The sequence below is a fragment of the Balearica regulorum genome, chromosome Z, assembly GCF_011004875.1.
Source record: "Balearica regulorum gibbericeps isolate bBalReg1 chromosome Z, bBalReg1.pri, whole genome shotgun sequence".
Classification (NCBI taxonomy): Eukaryota; Metazoa; Chordata; class Aves; order Gruiformes; family Gruidae; genus Balearica; species Balearica regulorum.
In genome coordinates, this window is record NC_046220.1 from 16427192 (window position 1) to 16443043 (window position 15852).

The window sequence follows — 15852 nt, forward strand, 5'->3', positions numbered from 1 at the left end:
AAAGGAGACTGAGGGGAGACCTTATCGCTCTCTACAAGTACCTGAAAGGAGGCTGTAGCCAGGTGGGTGTCAGTCTCCTCTCCCAAATAACAAGTGACAGGACAAGAGGCAATGGCCTCAAGTTGCCTCAGGAGAGGTCTAGAATGGATATTAGGAAAAAAAATCTCTTCACCAAAACGGTTGTCAAGCATTGGAACAGGCTGCCCCGGGGAAGTGGTGGAGTCACCATCCCCAGAGGTATTTAAAAGACGCGTAAATGTGGCACTTAGGGACATGGTTTAGTGGTGGACTTGGCAGTGCAAGGTTAACAGTTGGACTCCATGATCTTACAGGTCTTTTCCAACCTGAATTATTCTATGATTCTATGGTTCTATATGGAAGCCCAATTCTCTTGTCAGAAGTTTGTCACCTCTCTGCTGTCTAGCTTCATTAAATACAAAAGAAACTATTTCAGGCGCACAGTATCACAAAAAGTGCAACTCCAGCAGCAATCTCTTACTTACAGCAAGGAGTGGAAGGGAGATGCTCTTTAATTTATTCAGGTACCTCTGTCAATGATCCTTCTAAAGCACCCAGTGTCTTCCTCAGAAGCACTTCTTAAAAATGCAGGAAGAACCACATTCTTCATATTCACTCCTGTAAACCCAGAGCTCCTGGAAAGAGCGGAGTGAGGCCAGAACAGACCCACCAACCCAAACAGAAGACTTTCTTTGAGGGGATGCAGCTGTGATGAGGTTATCACTGGGGCACAGCCTGGCCAGTTCCATCTGGAAGCGGTCGACAAAGCCCTCCATCATAGTGCTGCCCCCACACAGCAGGATGTTCCCCACCATTTTTTTGTTGACGTCAGCATCACACTTCTTGAGACAGGCAAGCGTCAGCTGCAAGAGCCCTGGCTGCTGTAAGCCAAGTAAGGCTGGTTTGAAGAGCGCTTCAGCACAAAGGAATCTCTCCTTGCCGACAGTGACAAGGTGTCCATCTGGCAGCTCATAATTCATTTGTTCTTTCTGAATAGGCAAACTCAAGTCCTGTGTAAGGTCCAGAGAAGTGTAACAACACTTCTCTTTGAGATCTTGTACGATGTCTAGCTGCTGTTCTGTGAACACGTGTCCAGAGTCATTTAGTAACTTCATGAGATAACATGTGACGTCCAAGCCAGCATAATCTACTCTCCCAGTGATGCTACGTATCACATAACCTTCATAGACGGGAACCACGTGCGAAGCACCATGGCCACTTTCCACCACAAGAGCTGAGGTTTTTCCGTAAGAGTACATGGATAAACGGGACTGGTAGGCAAAGTGGACGGCAGGTATGTGAAATCCTTCAAACATCATCTCGGCATATCTCTCCTTGTCAGTGATGGAACACAGGGGAGGCACTGACACTAGAACAGCATTGTCCTCTGGCTGAATCTTCATCTCAGTCTGGAAAATACACTTCAAAGTATCTTGGACACAGTTCCAGTCCACCACTATGCCACGTCTTATTGGGTTGATGAGTGTTAAGGGTACGCTGCTATTCTGAAGCTGTCTTCCAACAAAGGTTTCTTTCTGATTGCTCCCAGTCTCCCGTATAGGCTTACCAACTGTAGATGAAAAAATGCAGGAAGGCCATGCATCCCCTGCAAAGCCACACTTGAAGGAACTCGTGCCAATGTCTATGACTACTGCTTTAGTTTCCTGCATGGCCTTGAGGCTACCCTGAGTCACAGATACGTGGCTGTCCCTTACAGGCTCAAACAGCCTGGATATGCTGCTGCCGTTCTTGCAGACCGTTCCAGTACAGCTGCAGTGACTTCACGTGTTGGACACGCATCTCAGTAGGATTGCCCTGCCACCACTCTACCTGGGGTCAAACACATGCCTGGAGCCCTGGTGGCACTGGTTCTACTGATGCCACTGACTTATGACATCATACATAGGCTTGCCCCTCAGAAACCAGTGCTCTGTGTACAAGTACCATGACTCAGACAGCTGCGCACCATTTCTACATAGATGGAGTGCAGGTGTTTGTGCTTCACATTGACCTGCTCCAAGAGCCCCTAAAAATCATGACACCCACCCCCATGTTACAGGCGTGGGGCATAAACAGTGCGCTTAACTGTGAGGCAGCGTGGCTTTCATTTCTGGCCTGCGTCTGCCACATGAGGAAGACCACCGTTCTCAAGTGTTTACAACTGCTCTTGGTTCAAAACAGTCCCCATTGCTAAGCACTGGCATTACTTCACCTCTGGGGCCAGAGCGTCAAGACTGAATCTCCAGACTGGCTGTGCTTTTGTCATTGTTTCTTTTTTTTAATAAGTTTTGCTTTCTAAATTAAGGCATAATATTACTAATGTGAGCAAAAACTAAAGTGTGACTGGTGTTTGAAATTACGTCTCAGCCAACCCCTCATCCCTACTGTCCCCCGTTCCACTACAGGAACATCTCCTCTTTTCCAGCAGCAACAGGTCACTCTGCACCAGCAGTAACACGCTGCTGCACAGGGTCATGAAGAAGAGGCACCCTCTCCCCACAGAATACATTACCAAGAATTGGGAACCGCACTTTCCTTGTCTAACAAAAGCTCTGTGTACTCTTACTGAAAGCCATTTCACTCAGAGGGCATCCTACTTAACAAGTCAAAGCTGGGCTTAGAATGAAATTAAACGCTACAAACCAGTTCTAGACCCAGAAAAAGATTTCTATTCTACTGCTCTGCTGTCTATCTGGGAGTCCACATCTTGACAACAATCAAATGACAGAGGCTCACCAAAACTAAATGAAACCACATGATTTCTGTGCCAACCTCAATACATGCAGCCAAGCAACTGCAAACCTCAGTAGTTTATTACTCTGGGGAGCAATAAAGCCGGTTATTGTGTATTATGCATGTATTTTTATATATTAACAATTAAATACATCCTTGTACATGAAAGGGATAGGCTGCCCCTCCTAGAGTCTGAGCAGTGACTAGCCTGGTGATGGGTGATGCCTTCTCCACAGCCAAGGGAAGCTCCACAGCACTGAAATCTTCAAGCCATGCTGTTGACAGTGAGGTGGGGATGCCATTGCTGATGGTCTGTCCATACACTCTGGGTACACTCCTCTGACAGTTTTGCTGTCAGCCACACCAGCCTCTGCAACACTATCACTTTGGAGAAACTTCAGCGATAGGCAGAAGACATCAACAAAAAGACCTCTAAAATCATTGTTTGTTTCTTTCCTTTCTCAGTAGAAACCTAGATCTGGGCTCAACACCTCAGCTTCTCAATTAAAATAAATCCTTTCATCCAAACAAAACAACTCTTCCAGATTTGGTTCACATACAGATCAGAGTGGCAGTACCACAACAAAGCTGCAAACACACCTTCAATTTCAGTAGTCACTTTATTTTTTTTTTTAATTTTTTTTTGGTGTGTCTAAGCTATTACAAATTTAGTATGCTGCTGTTTCCAGGCTACTTTTTCCCCACATACTTTTGTCATTCCAGTTAACAAAAAACCATACATGTCCACTAACATTGCAAGGTCTCTGTTTTAGCCTGAAATCCAAAGACAGGTTGTAAGAGGATTTTTCGCACAGTCATTTTGGCCAATGTTTCCTGAGATGTTCCTTTAACTGTGGGATAGTGGACAGCTGTTGTTTGCAATGATGGCATCTGAGGGGCAATTTGAGAAGTTCAGAGACATGATCTTTCACCATCACTTTTCCCTTGCTTCTTACCATCTCTATCACATCTGAAAAAAGAGACCAGACATACTGGGGCCATGTGGCATCATGAAACACATGACACTGCAGAATCTGCACACTGCTTCGCATGCACAGCATGTCATTACTGCATTCTAATTTAAACCAGTCACAAAATGCAGTTGACTTTTACTTAGTGCTATTCCCCATATCTGAAAGTACATTAAACTTTTCACTTGTTACAATAGAATTTATGGCTTACGCATTTGTTTGGGAAAAAAGCCCAAAGCCAGAACCCACAAGCGGGATTACACGTTACAAAATACCTTTTATAATCATTACCTTGAGAGTTTAAGAAGTAGTCTGTAGTAAAAGAGTTCCAGTGCTTTTTGGTTTTCAGGGCCGGAGAATCAAAATCCTGGCTGATGACATGCAAATGTAGCTGACTGAAACAAGTATTATGTAGATAAGAGAAGAATAACGTCAATGCTCAAAGTTCTTTTGCAGTAGTATTAGTTGCAAACATGATTCAGCAGAGTCAGACTGCCAGCCTTATGGGTCAGTCTCACCATGTTTGACCCACAGTGCTGTGACAGAAGAAACACAGTCTGTTCTGGAAGCGCTCTCTCATGCCAAATGTTTCACTTAAACAGTCAAGGTTGTTAGTCTGCCTATTCTATTGGCCCCAAACTACAATCTACATTCCTGATAACTTCCAAAAAGGCAGAGATAGTAGTTTTAATAAACCAAAGGTTTAAACTTTGTAGAGTACCTGAATGGGATTTATCAGTGACTCAAAGCTTCAACCAAGAACTGGAGAACAACCTAGGAACACTGACTGCACTGGACACAGGCACTGGATGCAGTAACATCTGGAATTACTTATACACAAGACTCAAATCCTTGCTCTGTATGAGGCAGGACTTGAGTCACTCTCTGATCCCAGATTGGTGCCCTGGGAGGGGGGGATGCCCTAGCACTTGGGCAGTGGCAGTACCACCTCTTTCATTGGGACAGGACGACAGGCATACCACCGCCCCAGCTACAGACCTCTGCTAGGGGAACCTATTTCCCACTGGACCCGCGACACCTGTGTAGCCCATCAGCATGTATGCAGCAGTGTGCGCACAGCTGCACCAAAAGGACTTGGACACCAAACTGTAGTGTTTAGGAGGATTAGTTGTTCTTTAGCAATGCCAGATCACATTACAGATTGATCCCCAAATCTGTGTAACTGGAAGAACAGGGTCTCCACCTGATGACCCATCTAGGTCTTACCTCATGCTGGGGATAGCATGGTAACCCAGTCTGAACTCCAGGCTCTCTCTGGCAGGGCACTGGTCAATCATTTTTTGCCCAACTGCATGCATATGTTCCAGGAGTTCAAGATTGTCCCTGGTGACTGACTTCAGGCTTGAAATGGGGTCCCATGGTAAGATGAGCCAGTGGTAACGTGCTTTGGGATATTTGTCCTTGATGACTACAGTCTTTTCATCTTTATAAACCTTGCAAAACAAATAATTAGATTATTTACTGATTGAAAGACTGTTATTCCTATAAGCACTATATTTAGTGGATTTTGAGATGTTATCCATCTGCACATCCCACTGCGGTTGCAGAAGTCCCCAAGCACACGTATGCATGCCTGTAACTGGGACTGCCAGGAAAAAGCCAGGAAAGATTACTGGATGGGGAGAAATATCAAGCAGCAGAGCATTCCACTTCAAGGCGGCCTTTTGCTGGAACAAAATTGGTCCAGGATACCTGCTGGTCTAAGATACCCTCTTCCATACCATGCACCAGGCAGCTATGGAGAGATGTTCCAGTATCCCTCTTTATATACTTGAAGGAAAAAAATCTTTCTATTCTTACATAGCAATAAGTTAACCATTGCTACAGGTGGATATGAACTCCCTTGAAAATCACCTGGACTCAGATACCAGTGAGGTCTAGGAAAAACTACGTCCATCAGGCTACATTCAAGCTTTGCAGTCACTGAAATTATCATCACAGCACTGTGCTCAATACAGAGCACACAGGAATGCACCTGACGGCGTCATCCTTCACAGATTTCTGGAGTGAAACACAAGTCTCAGAGGTGCTACAAATAGCATGCTCAGCGCTACAGACCTCCACTGGCATTACAAAGGGTCTGAGCTATTTCAATTCATGCTACCCAATGTCCTACTTTGTAAGATCACTCACAAAAAGGAGAACAGATTCCTGTCTATCATGCCCTTCTCCCCGTTTTCTTTTTTTTTTTTTTTTGCCTTCTGCAGCAATTTGATGCAGGTGATGAAGAGAAACAGTAGCAAAGCATGTGGAGGAACAGGGGGACAAGCTGCACCGGCAATAAAAATCTCTCAGGTTCTGAAGCAGAAACTGTGTGCTGTGTGATCTCTTAGCAGCGATTCTATTGGTGAGAGATGGATGATGTCTTTGCCATCTTTACTCATTATTGTCATATGTTTATATACAGAGCTGATCAGTCTTGCTCTACAGGAAGATAATTTTATCAGCACACAAATCATATGACTGTTTTTTTTCAGCAACAAGACTGGTTGGTGCTGTCATTTTTATATACACACATTAGTGTCTGCATATGCAGCCAGTGGGAATGGGATCATGATTAAGTGTTTTCAGAAGATATATTGGTTTTTCATCAAATATTAAATAAATGGCAAAGATAGGAGTTCTATTATTTGTGAATTTAGTTCAGAACCACAACTAATAAAGCTAACACTAAGTCACAAACAGTTACTTGTGTTCTAACATTCAAAGAACAGTTTTAAAACCAGCTTATCTTGCGGGTCAAGAAAGCACTGTCTTGGTAAGTGCTATATGAAATTCCACCTAAGGGATGAAGATTAAACTTCATGTTTGAAAAGTAAGCAAGTATTTCAATGGCTTTATCATTCCCCACAGAAAGTAATTTGAAACTGCTGGCATTTCCAGGAGAATGGGCATCCAGTTCTCTTACAACTCTACACAGTTCAACACTTTAGACTTGAATTTAACAAAAAAAAAAATATCAAAGATTAAAAAAAATCAAAATATAGGGCCCCTCTAATTAGTTATCAAGGAAATTATCTTCAGTTTGAGGGTGACCATCACCTGAAAGGGCCCAGTGAGACTGTGAGATCTTCACTCTTGGAGATCATCTCAACTCAAACAAAAGCCGGGGCAACCACACTGAGTGCAAGTGGTCAGACTGGGTGACCTCCACAGGTTTTCCAACTAAAATTCTTCAGTAATTTCAAGACCCAAGTATCACAGGTGTCTGTGATATCCATCCTCCTGAACACATACTCTTGCTGAGAAGTACAAAGGGAAAAACAGATCTTTAACATTAAGATGGCCATGCAGCAGTCAGCCAGCCCAAACCGAGAGTAAGCTTCAGACCTTATCCTGCCAGACTGTGGAATATTGATGGAAAGCATTCTCCCTATTTTGGAGTTAAGCTAAACAGCTTGGTTTTTAGGAGTTGTCTACATATTTGCCATAACTTAAAAATAAAATTAAAGTAGGTTCTATACATGGATAGGGACGATTCTCTCAGTGCTCTCTCAGAATACAGTAACAAGAAAGTGTGTATACACTGCAGCCACAAAAAACATTTGTCAAATTTTTGCGTCTTGAGTCTGACCTCCTGGTTTGGGTTTGCATGGCAAGGTTTTGGTAGCGGGGGGGAGCTACAGGTGTGGCTTCTGTGAGAAGCTGCTAGAAGCTTCCCCTGTGTCTGACAGAGCCAATGCCAGCCGGCTACAAGACAGACCCACTGCTGGCCAAGGCTGAGCCCATCAGCGAGTGACAATGCCTCTGGGATAACGTATTTAAGAAAAAAACAAAGGAAAATAAAAACCATCCAAAAAAAATAGGAGCATTTGCAGACAGAGGAGTGAGAAGATGTGAGAGAAACAACTTTGCAGACACCAAGGTCAGTGCAGAAGGAGGGGCAGGAGGTGCTCCAGGCATCAGAGCAGAGATTCCCCTGCAGCCCCTGGAGAAGACCATGGTGAGGCAGGCTGTCCCCCTGCAGCCCATGAAGGTCCATGGTGGAGCAGATATCCACCTGCAGCCTGTGGAGGACCCCACACTGGAACAGGTGGATGCCCAAAGGAGGCTGTGACCCCCTGGGAAGCCTGCACTGGAGCAGGCTCCTGACAGGGCCTGTGGCCCCATGGAGAGAGGAGCCCACACCGGAGCAGGTTTGCTGGCAGGACTTGTGACCCCATGGGGGACCCACGCTGGAGCAGTTTGCTCCTGAAGGTCTGCACCCCGTGGGAGGGACCCACGCTGGAGCAGTCTGTTCCTGAAGGTCTGCACCCTGTGGGAGGGACCCACGCTGGAGCAGTTGGTGAAGAACGACACCCCAGAACTACAGTTGGTGGAGGACTGTCTCCCGTGGGAGGGCCCCCAGGCTGGAGCAGGGGCAGAGTGTGAGGAGTCCTCCCCCTGAGGAGGAAGGAGCAGCAGAAACAATGTGTGATGAACTGACCGCAACCCCATTTCCCTGTGCTGCTCCCCTGTCCAGCTGAGGAGGGGGAGTGATAGAGCAGCTGTGGTGGGCATCGGGTCTCCAGCCAGGGTCAACCCTCTACACCTCCCTAAAAGCAGGCAGCAGACAACAAAAAATGAGCTCAAGGCAAACCATTATGCAACCAGAGAGAAGCAGAGTGAGGGAGATCCATGTGGAGCATCCACAGAAGGTTAAAAGAAATCACCCAGGAAATTCCTGTGGGCACAAAGAAACTGGGTGGAGGAGGAGCCAGGGGTTACATCCTCACAGCTGGCACAGACGTGTTGCAGTAAAGAGTGCTGGAAAACAGGAAACTGCCCCATGTTGGAAACAAGGCGGTGCTGACTGCTGGAAAATAGGAATCTCCGTTACTTGCTCAGCTTCACGCCACATCTCCATTTTAGTTGGTTTCCCTGAGGAAACAAAGAACAGCACTGCTTGCCTGCTCTCCCAGCAACCTTTTTGAAATCCGTTGGCCAAATCTGACCGTATAGAGAGCTCAAAGATAATTAAGATAATGAAATGCTGCAAAATCAGTACAGTAGAGACTCCCAAATTAATGCTACTACAGAGAGATGCAAGTACAATTCAGCCCTTAAGCAGTATTCCACTGGTTAATCAAATCATTAAAGTAAACTGCAGAAGGAAGAAAGAAAGTTCATTTAACTTTGTTAGACAGGAACTACTGTAAAATACAAAGCGTACAGCTCACCTGCATTTTTGGGTCTTGCATGGAGCTCTTTAGACCCTGACTCCAGTGTCCTAAATGTTCCTAAAGCACAGAAGGAAAAAAATAAGATAATTAAGAATCCAATTATATGTTTTAAAGCATTCCGTTAAGTGCTTTCATTAGTATACAACAGTGAAATAACAGGTGAATGACAGCTGAATTATTTCCTTTCTATAAATGCCAACACACCTGCTCCAACTGCTCTCACAAAGCTACTTTTGAGAGCTTTTAACAAGATACTGTTAAGATTCAAAGTTAAGTCTTTCAAACGTTGGAAATTTAACAACAAGGAGCTCTAGATCTGTTTGAATTTAATTGGCACACATGTTATGGCACAGTCCTTGATTACTATTTACGACAGATTACTAAAAGACCCTCTGCTTCATGGATCACAAGGGCTAAAGGAAGTACAAGGATCTCCATTAATTGTCCTATCACATGCTGCTCTGCATAGAACAAAGAAGTGGTTGCAGTGTGTGGCCCTAGTCTTAGATGTATTTATTTTTTTATATTGTGCAAGGCAAGGAGTAGCTTGTACAGAAAAGAAAGGCACAGGAAGATCAAGCCAAAACTAGCAGACATCTCTTAACTTGGTTACTGAATGCCTAGTAGAAGGTGCCTCGAGTGCACTGTTTTTCAAAACAGATAATGTTTTGTCTGTTCAGATTACTTTACAGGCATTATCAATGATGATCTTCATCAGATTCTTCTAGAGGAAGATGTTCAAACATTATTATAGTGCTGACAGAGAAACAGTGTGAATTGTCTTGTCTCCCTGGCTCATATGACCAGAAATCTGGTCCTAATTTAACTCGCCTGCGTTCGCAAATGAAATAAGTGGTCAACTCATCACAACCTGGGACTGAAATTTTGTACTGAGGCGTTTCACTTCTGTCCCTTCTCCTCCAGCAACTGCACTGTTATAGTTCCAGATGCACAAAACAGTCTTTTATTTTGTCCATCTCAGCAGGGCTAAAAACTCCCTTTCAAAACATTTTGGCAGGTAACATTCACTAATGTAAACACAGTTCTATCATAAGGAATGACCAAAGCAGGAGGGGAAAAAAGGCCATTAAAAATTAAAAGAGTGACAAGTTGTTCCATTCTCTGTGTGTAAGCTTTTAGACAACCACTGCTCTATTTGTAACACCACAGACTTCATCTCAAGGTCCAGCACAGTATCCTTGTGTGTGACTCCAGCTACACTGAGCTCACGTGGACTGTCCAAGCAGACACTGCAGCAGGAACCAGAGATTAATCCTCATTCACTACAAGGAAGCCCCTTCACACAAACCCACTCCCCAGCTCAGGTTAGAACGGGTCCCAGGTAACTTTCTCAGGACCTGGGTGATATCAGGAGCAAAGTCTTTGCCTGGGCGCATGTCAGCTCGCATACTCTGAATACTCTGAGGATCTGTGTTCACCTGAGACGCTTCCCCATCAGTAGTACCCACAAAAGTAAAAGATCAGAGCCCCAGTGGAGGAGACAACTGCAGCAGAGTCAGCACAAATACTAATACCAATACACTTGCCTTTTTGCTCGAAGTTCCTTCATGAGGAGATACACCAGTATTGCTTAGCTTGGAATTTGCAGAACTGCCTTGTGTATCCACCATCTCCATCTTCATTGTTTTTCTGGGCATAAGCTCTACATCATCATTCTCAGAGGAGACCTCACGTGGCATCTTGTTGGTTTGTATTTTCTTTTCTGCTTCTGTAACAGTTTTCCCTGACTCTTCAGCAAATTGCACCGTGTAGGGGTAAAGTTTGTTCACGATATGCAGAACTTGGCCTGGCTTCATTTTCACCTCTTCATCCTTGCCAATATTCACGAGATCAACACTAGTTGGGTTGACTCCTATCTGTGGTAGGGAGAAAAAGGGCGGGGGGCAGGGGGGAAGCAAATTATATTTAACTGGAATCGCCAACTACCACTCTGTTGTCCTGGAATATCGCTATCCTGGAAAGCAAATGTGGTTTGTATTCACTGCACCCCCTCCCCACGCTGACCCACTCTACAGGATCAAGGAGGTCCAGCGCTGGAGACATCTCTCTACAGCCCAGTCTTGCAATCACAGCTGTCCACACACAACCCTCAGGGGCATGGCATCACAGGCACCCCACAGTTCTGTAGCAGCTGGCTACAGAGTTACAGCAAGACCTATGCCGCACTTTCTCAAAAAAATTAACAACCTGTTAAACAACTGTTAAAATAATAACAGCCTTAGTAACAATGATTTCTGAAGAGTAACAGTAGTTTTAACAAATTATTCCAGACCACAGATACCCAGAAAGTTTCCTGTTTTCAAATTATTTTACTTTCTCTTTCTTCTCCTTTTTACTACATTTTGTTTTCTGTTTCTACCAAATGCTGTCCTATCAACACATCTGCCTTCAAATACACAAGCAAGACTCTTCTGGCTCATTTCAAGAGAGAAGGGAGTTCAGGCTCACAACCACTGGCTCACCAAGCACAGCCCACTGCTAACACTTACAACACACTCCCTCCTGCATGGGGGGGGGGATCAGGAAAAAAGTCTCTCTGAGCCCCCAGAAGTGTCCACTACAAATGGATCAGCTCCTTGCTGCTGTTCTTTTTTTCTTTCCCAAGCTGAATGTGATAACCATTCTCCTGCCCACAGAAGACTGTTCAAACACAGTGACAACATTTGCCTTTTCCTCCAAGAGAGGCTAAACCTCTCTGTCCACCTTAGCTTGTGCAAAGTATATACCAGCTTACCTGGATTTTAAAGCTTTTATTTTCATTTTGCATCTTACACTTTCACAAAACCAACTCTGTTATTTAGTCTGTTCCAGCAGAAAATTAGGACAGCAAGGTCAACGTTTTACCTGCCTCTCTCATTGCATCAGTTTACAGCTCTATGCAACTCTAAAATAACTTTCCCCTCAAAATAGTGTTTTAAAGACTGAGAGGTTGCTTGAAGTTTAGCTGATAATCGAAAAGTAATACATTTTCCTCTGTCTCAGGCCTAACTGCTAACACAAAGTGGTGTGGGCAACCTACAGTGACTGCTTGATAGACGGATTTTGCCTGATCATGAGGGTGACCCTAGGGAAATTAGGAGTCTTCGACTTTAGCAAAATGCTTTTGGTTAATGTTTATGCATGAAAAAAGCTTTAGGAAACCAATTCTTCCCTATGACTGATAAAATCTGTCACAGAACGTTTCTTTAGCTTTGTCACTGCGATACCTGCCTGCTTCACAAGATGGTACTGTGCCTCTCATCACTTGGTATTCACTCCACTAAAGCACCCACCTGATTCCAGCCAGAATCTCTTCAGAATACAATTCTGCAGTTTCACTCAAGTCAAGTACATTTCACACGCCCTGAACCAATACGTCACCAAACAGCTGGTAACTGTAACCCTGCACCACACAAAGCACCTGGGAAGCAACTCTAGAGCAGGCAGCGAAAACATGCTACTACCCACTGCCAGAAAGTATTCCCAGCCCTGAGATTCCAGTAGCATGGTATTCACATTGTGGCTAAGGCTGACCTCTATGATAAACTCTCTGAGAGATCTTTGCCAGATTCACCAGATACAGGCTGGGTCTCAGTGCTTACCGAGCTCTGCAGATGTTTTGACAAAAGACGCTACTCCTCCGTAGGCAGAACATGTTGATGTGTTATCCACACATGCTGAGGCTGCAGGCACACATACATGCCCCAGCACCTGAAGCCAGAGAACTTTCCCTTCACGTTACCTCAGGGATACTGGTGCTTCTAAGTATGACAGAGTAGGCCTACATCCATCCAGTTAGTAACATGAGAACGCCTTCAGTGCTGTCTCACATCCCATCCCTTCCCAGAGGTGACCACACCTTTGGTTCTATCAGCCATCAAAACAAAAAAACGTTCCACAACTGCCCAGTCCCATTAACACAAGAACCAATTTGACCTTAAAAGAAGGGTTGCCTCAGCTTTAGAAGATTAAGGCTCAGGAGGCAGATCAGCAAGTTTAGGGGAAGAACTCCAAAATCTCTCAAATGTAGTGCCTGGAAGAACAGGTTGAGGATTCACAGCAGCATTCCCTGATGCTGCAAGTCTGGCTGTCTGACACCGAAGCATATCTGGAAGGAATAGTGCAGTCTTTCAATTGAGGTACACACACACACACACAAAAGAAAAATAGATCCCTTCCAAGGACCACTCGCTGTGCTCTCCTCGGTCACAAAACAGCTTCAGGCCCTTCAGACCCAGTGCTCAGAATCATCATTTGCAGCATTTGTGGAGTTTAAGTACAACCACCGTCCCAGTATCAGAAATATTGTATATCCATTTAAAAACATACCTGCTTAACTGTGACATACCCCTTGTTACAGTCTGCTTTTAACTGAACTGGAAAGAAAGAACAAAGTGTCACAAAACATTGCAAATAAAAAAGCCAGAACTCTGTTGAACCACCGTTGCAGAAAACACTCCTGTATTTCAAGGAAAGAGAGAAGCTGATCTCTGTGAATGTACGCAAAGATACTTCTGCCTCATCCTCTGTTTCCAGGACCACAGGTAAAACAGAACCAACCCATAAACAGAGTCACCCCCAAGTATTTCACATCATCGATCAGCAAAATTACTTCAGAATAAAGGTGAAATCTGTGCAAGTCTCCTACACATTCTTACTATTCTCACCAGCCCTCCATGATAACAAGGCACAGAGCAGGACTGTGTCCAGAGGGAATAAAGATAAGGCAGGGAAGATGTGGAGTATTTTATAGATCAGATATTTTTATATGTTCTCTCAGCGCATCTATAAAATAACAACAGTTATACTAAAAATCAGTTGGTGGAAGACTAGGGAGATGAAGTGCCACTCACAAAGCAAGAATGCAAGCAGTGGAACATGACTGTGGGCCTGGGCACTCATGTTACAATTCAATGCCTTAGTTTACAAAGGTGAACTTCTGTTATAAGGTGTCTCCTCTGATTTTTTAGGACCCAGAGATCTCCATAAGTGCTTATAAAAAAAGCTTGATGACTTCAAGAATCAGGCAACACAATGGACCATGCGGAGAAAGGAGACCAGAAGCCTGTGACTGCAGCAGCAAGCCTAAGGAACATCAGATTTCAAGGAAAAACTGTGATTTCCCATTTAGACCCTGCTCAAAGCAGGATTACAAATGTGGCCAAAACATTGGTCCATTAGCTTCACTGTAATTTAGCCAACCAGAATTATGTTTACTGATGAACATGAGTGCTGTACTCATGTCTCACACTCTTCACAAGTTTGGTAGCTGCTGCACGTAGAAAGCAGGACTTGAGCTAAACCTTACCTTGCTGCCTTGAACACTTCTTATCCGTTATCCCAGTCTCTGGGCCACGCCCAATTACCACTGCTTCCAAGTGGGGCAGTTTCATTCGCTGACTGCATTTCTCCTTCCCCACAAGCCAACAGACACGCATCACTGTGCTATAGAGCAAAACAAACTGTATGTTACTAAAACACAGCTTCCCAATGGGTCATCTCCCTGTGGAAGGGGGTCCAGGAATCCTACTGCCAGCCCATTCACTAGCTGAGTCACTGCTGCTAACTGGCTTCATGTTTCTGAAATTCAAGGCAAAGCACAGCATTAACACTAGCATAATCTAAGAGCAAGCTGCTGTTCAAAGGGCAATCCTATTTTTCTTCCTTCTACATCACCATACATTCTCACACCCGCAGATCATATATAGGAAATCAATCAGATCAACAGTTTCATCTGACAGAAAAGCCTATCCCCCAAAAAAAGTGATTTGTTTCTGACTGAATCAGAGTTGATCTGAGAGATTAACTTACCCACGAAAACAAAGAAAGCAGAAGACAGGAGGACAAGAGAGGGGGACAGCTTCATTTAGCAACAGTCTGCAGATGGACCATGCTACAGAATTGGACCTTCAAGTTTACACAAATTTGACCCTGGACAGCAAAGATCCCGCACCCTCCCCCCTGCCTGGTGCTAAGCACTTCTCCTGACTCTGTGGTAAGCTTATCCCGGTGGAAAGCAATCCTCCGTCCCCACTGCAACACCAGCACTGTCACACACTGAGAAACGTGCCAAGTGCGGCTAGGCCCACCCAGCTGCACCTCCCCGTTGGCCTGCTGGTCAGGACGGGCCCACTCCACCGCTCGCTACAGACCCCACCTCAGGGTGCCGCCTTTACCCTCAATGCCCCACCACCCGGGCGGGGGACCGGCACACGGCAACAACCACCAGCACCACACAATCGATGCAGAGGGGAGGGAGCTCCCGCGGATGGGAGGAGCATCCCAGCTCCGCCGACCCCCAGCCCCCCCCCCCCCCCCCCCCCCCCCCGTCGCCGCCGGTATTTACCGACCTGCGGCGCCGCAGGCCTGAAGGGGAGCCGGCCCCGTCCCCATGGCAACGCTGGGCTCCACCCTTACCCCACGCGCGGGCCGCCAGCGCCGCAGCCGGCCCAGCCAATCAGCTGCTGCAACGCGGCCCCCGCATGACCAGAATCAAGGCGCGGCGCGCGGCCCATCGCAGGCGCCTTGAGCCCGCGCGCTCCGAGGCGGAAGCCAGGGCTCGGCGCAGGCGCAGTGGTACGGAGCGGGGCGGCCAGCCGGGCCGCCAACAGGCCTGCGCGCTAACCCCGCCCCGGCTGTCAGACCCGCGGGTGGGCGAGCGGGGCTGGAAAGGCGGCGGACGGGGTGCCGCTGCGTACCCGCCTGCGGTTCGGTGCCTTCCCATAAGGAACTGCCCCGCGCCCAGCCGGGGGCAGGACCTGCCCAGTAGACGCGCGTACCGCGAGGCAGCGGCGACTGCTGCCCGACACGCAAACGGCGCAGCCGGAAATGCCTCCCTGGCGCCCGCCGCGCGCCTCAGCCCCCCTCGCGGCGTAAGGCGGGAACGGCCGCCCGCCTAGAACATGCGCAGTGCTGTGCACGGCCGGTGCATGCCGGGAGTAGCGTCG

At 46.2% G+C, this 15852-nt stretch overlaps 2 protein-coding genes across 6 annotated transcripts in view; both read right to left on the reverse strand.

Annotated features, from left to right (window-relative positions):
* Positions 1–275: 275 nt before the first annotated feature.
* On the reverse strand, positions 276–2229 carry ACTL7B (actin like 7B). The gene has a single exon (XM_010297833.2). It carries the CDS (start codon positions 1686–1688, stop codon positions 585–587), a length of 1104 nt encoding a protein of 367 aa, XP_010296135.1. The 5' UTR covers positions 1689–2229; the 3' UTR covers positions 276–584.
* Positions 2230–3352: 1123 nt separating this feature from the next.
* The window catches only part of APTX (aprataxin), a 125218-nt gene continuing 112718 nt past the window's right edge, over positions 3353–15852 (reverse strand). The window contains exons 1-8 of one of the 5 annotated variants that reach the window (XM_075740294.1): positions 15604–15785; positions 14214–14350; positions 13235–13281; positions 10453–10782; positions 8903–8962; positions 4950–5176; positions 4014–4117; positions 3353–3721 (exon numbers count right to left, since the gene is read on the reverse strand). In XM_075740294.1, the coding sequence (XP_075596409.1) occupies positions 3567–3721; positions 4014–4117; positions 4950–5176; positions 8903–8962; positions 10453–10782; positions 13235–13281; positions 14214–14350; positions 15604–15629 (1086 nt within the window). In that variant the 5' untranslated portion in view covers positions 15630–15785 and the 3' untranslated portion in view covers positions 3353–3566. The other 4 variants (XM_075740290.1, XM_075740293.1, XM_075740292.1 and 1 more) reach the window with 4 other exon arrangements.

What these genes read in the sequence shown, in the direction of transcription:
- ACTL7B (XM_010297833.2), bottom strand. Translation starts at nt 1,688, where the DNA reads ATGCAGGAAACTAAAGCAGTAGTCATAGACATTGGCACGAGTTCCTTC.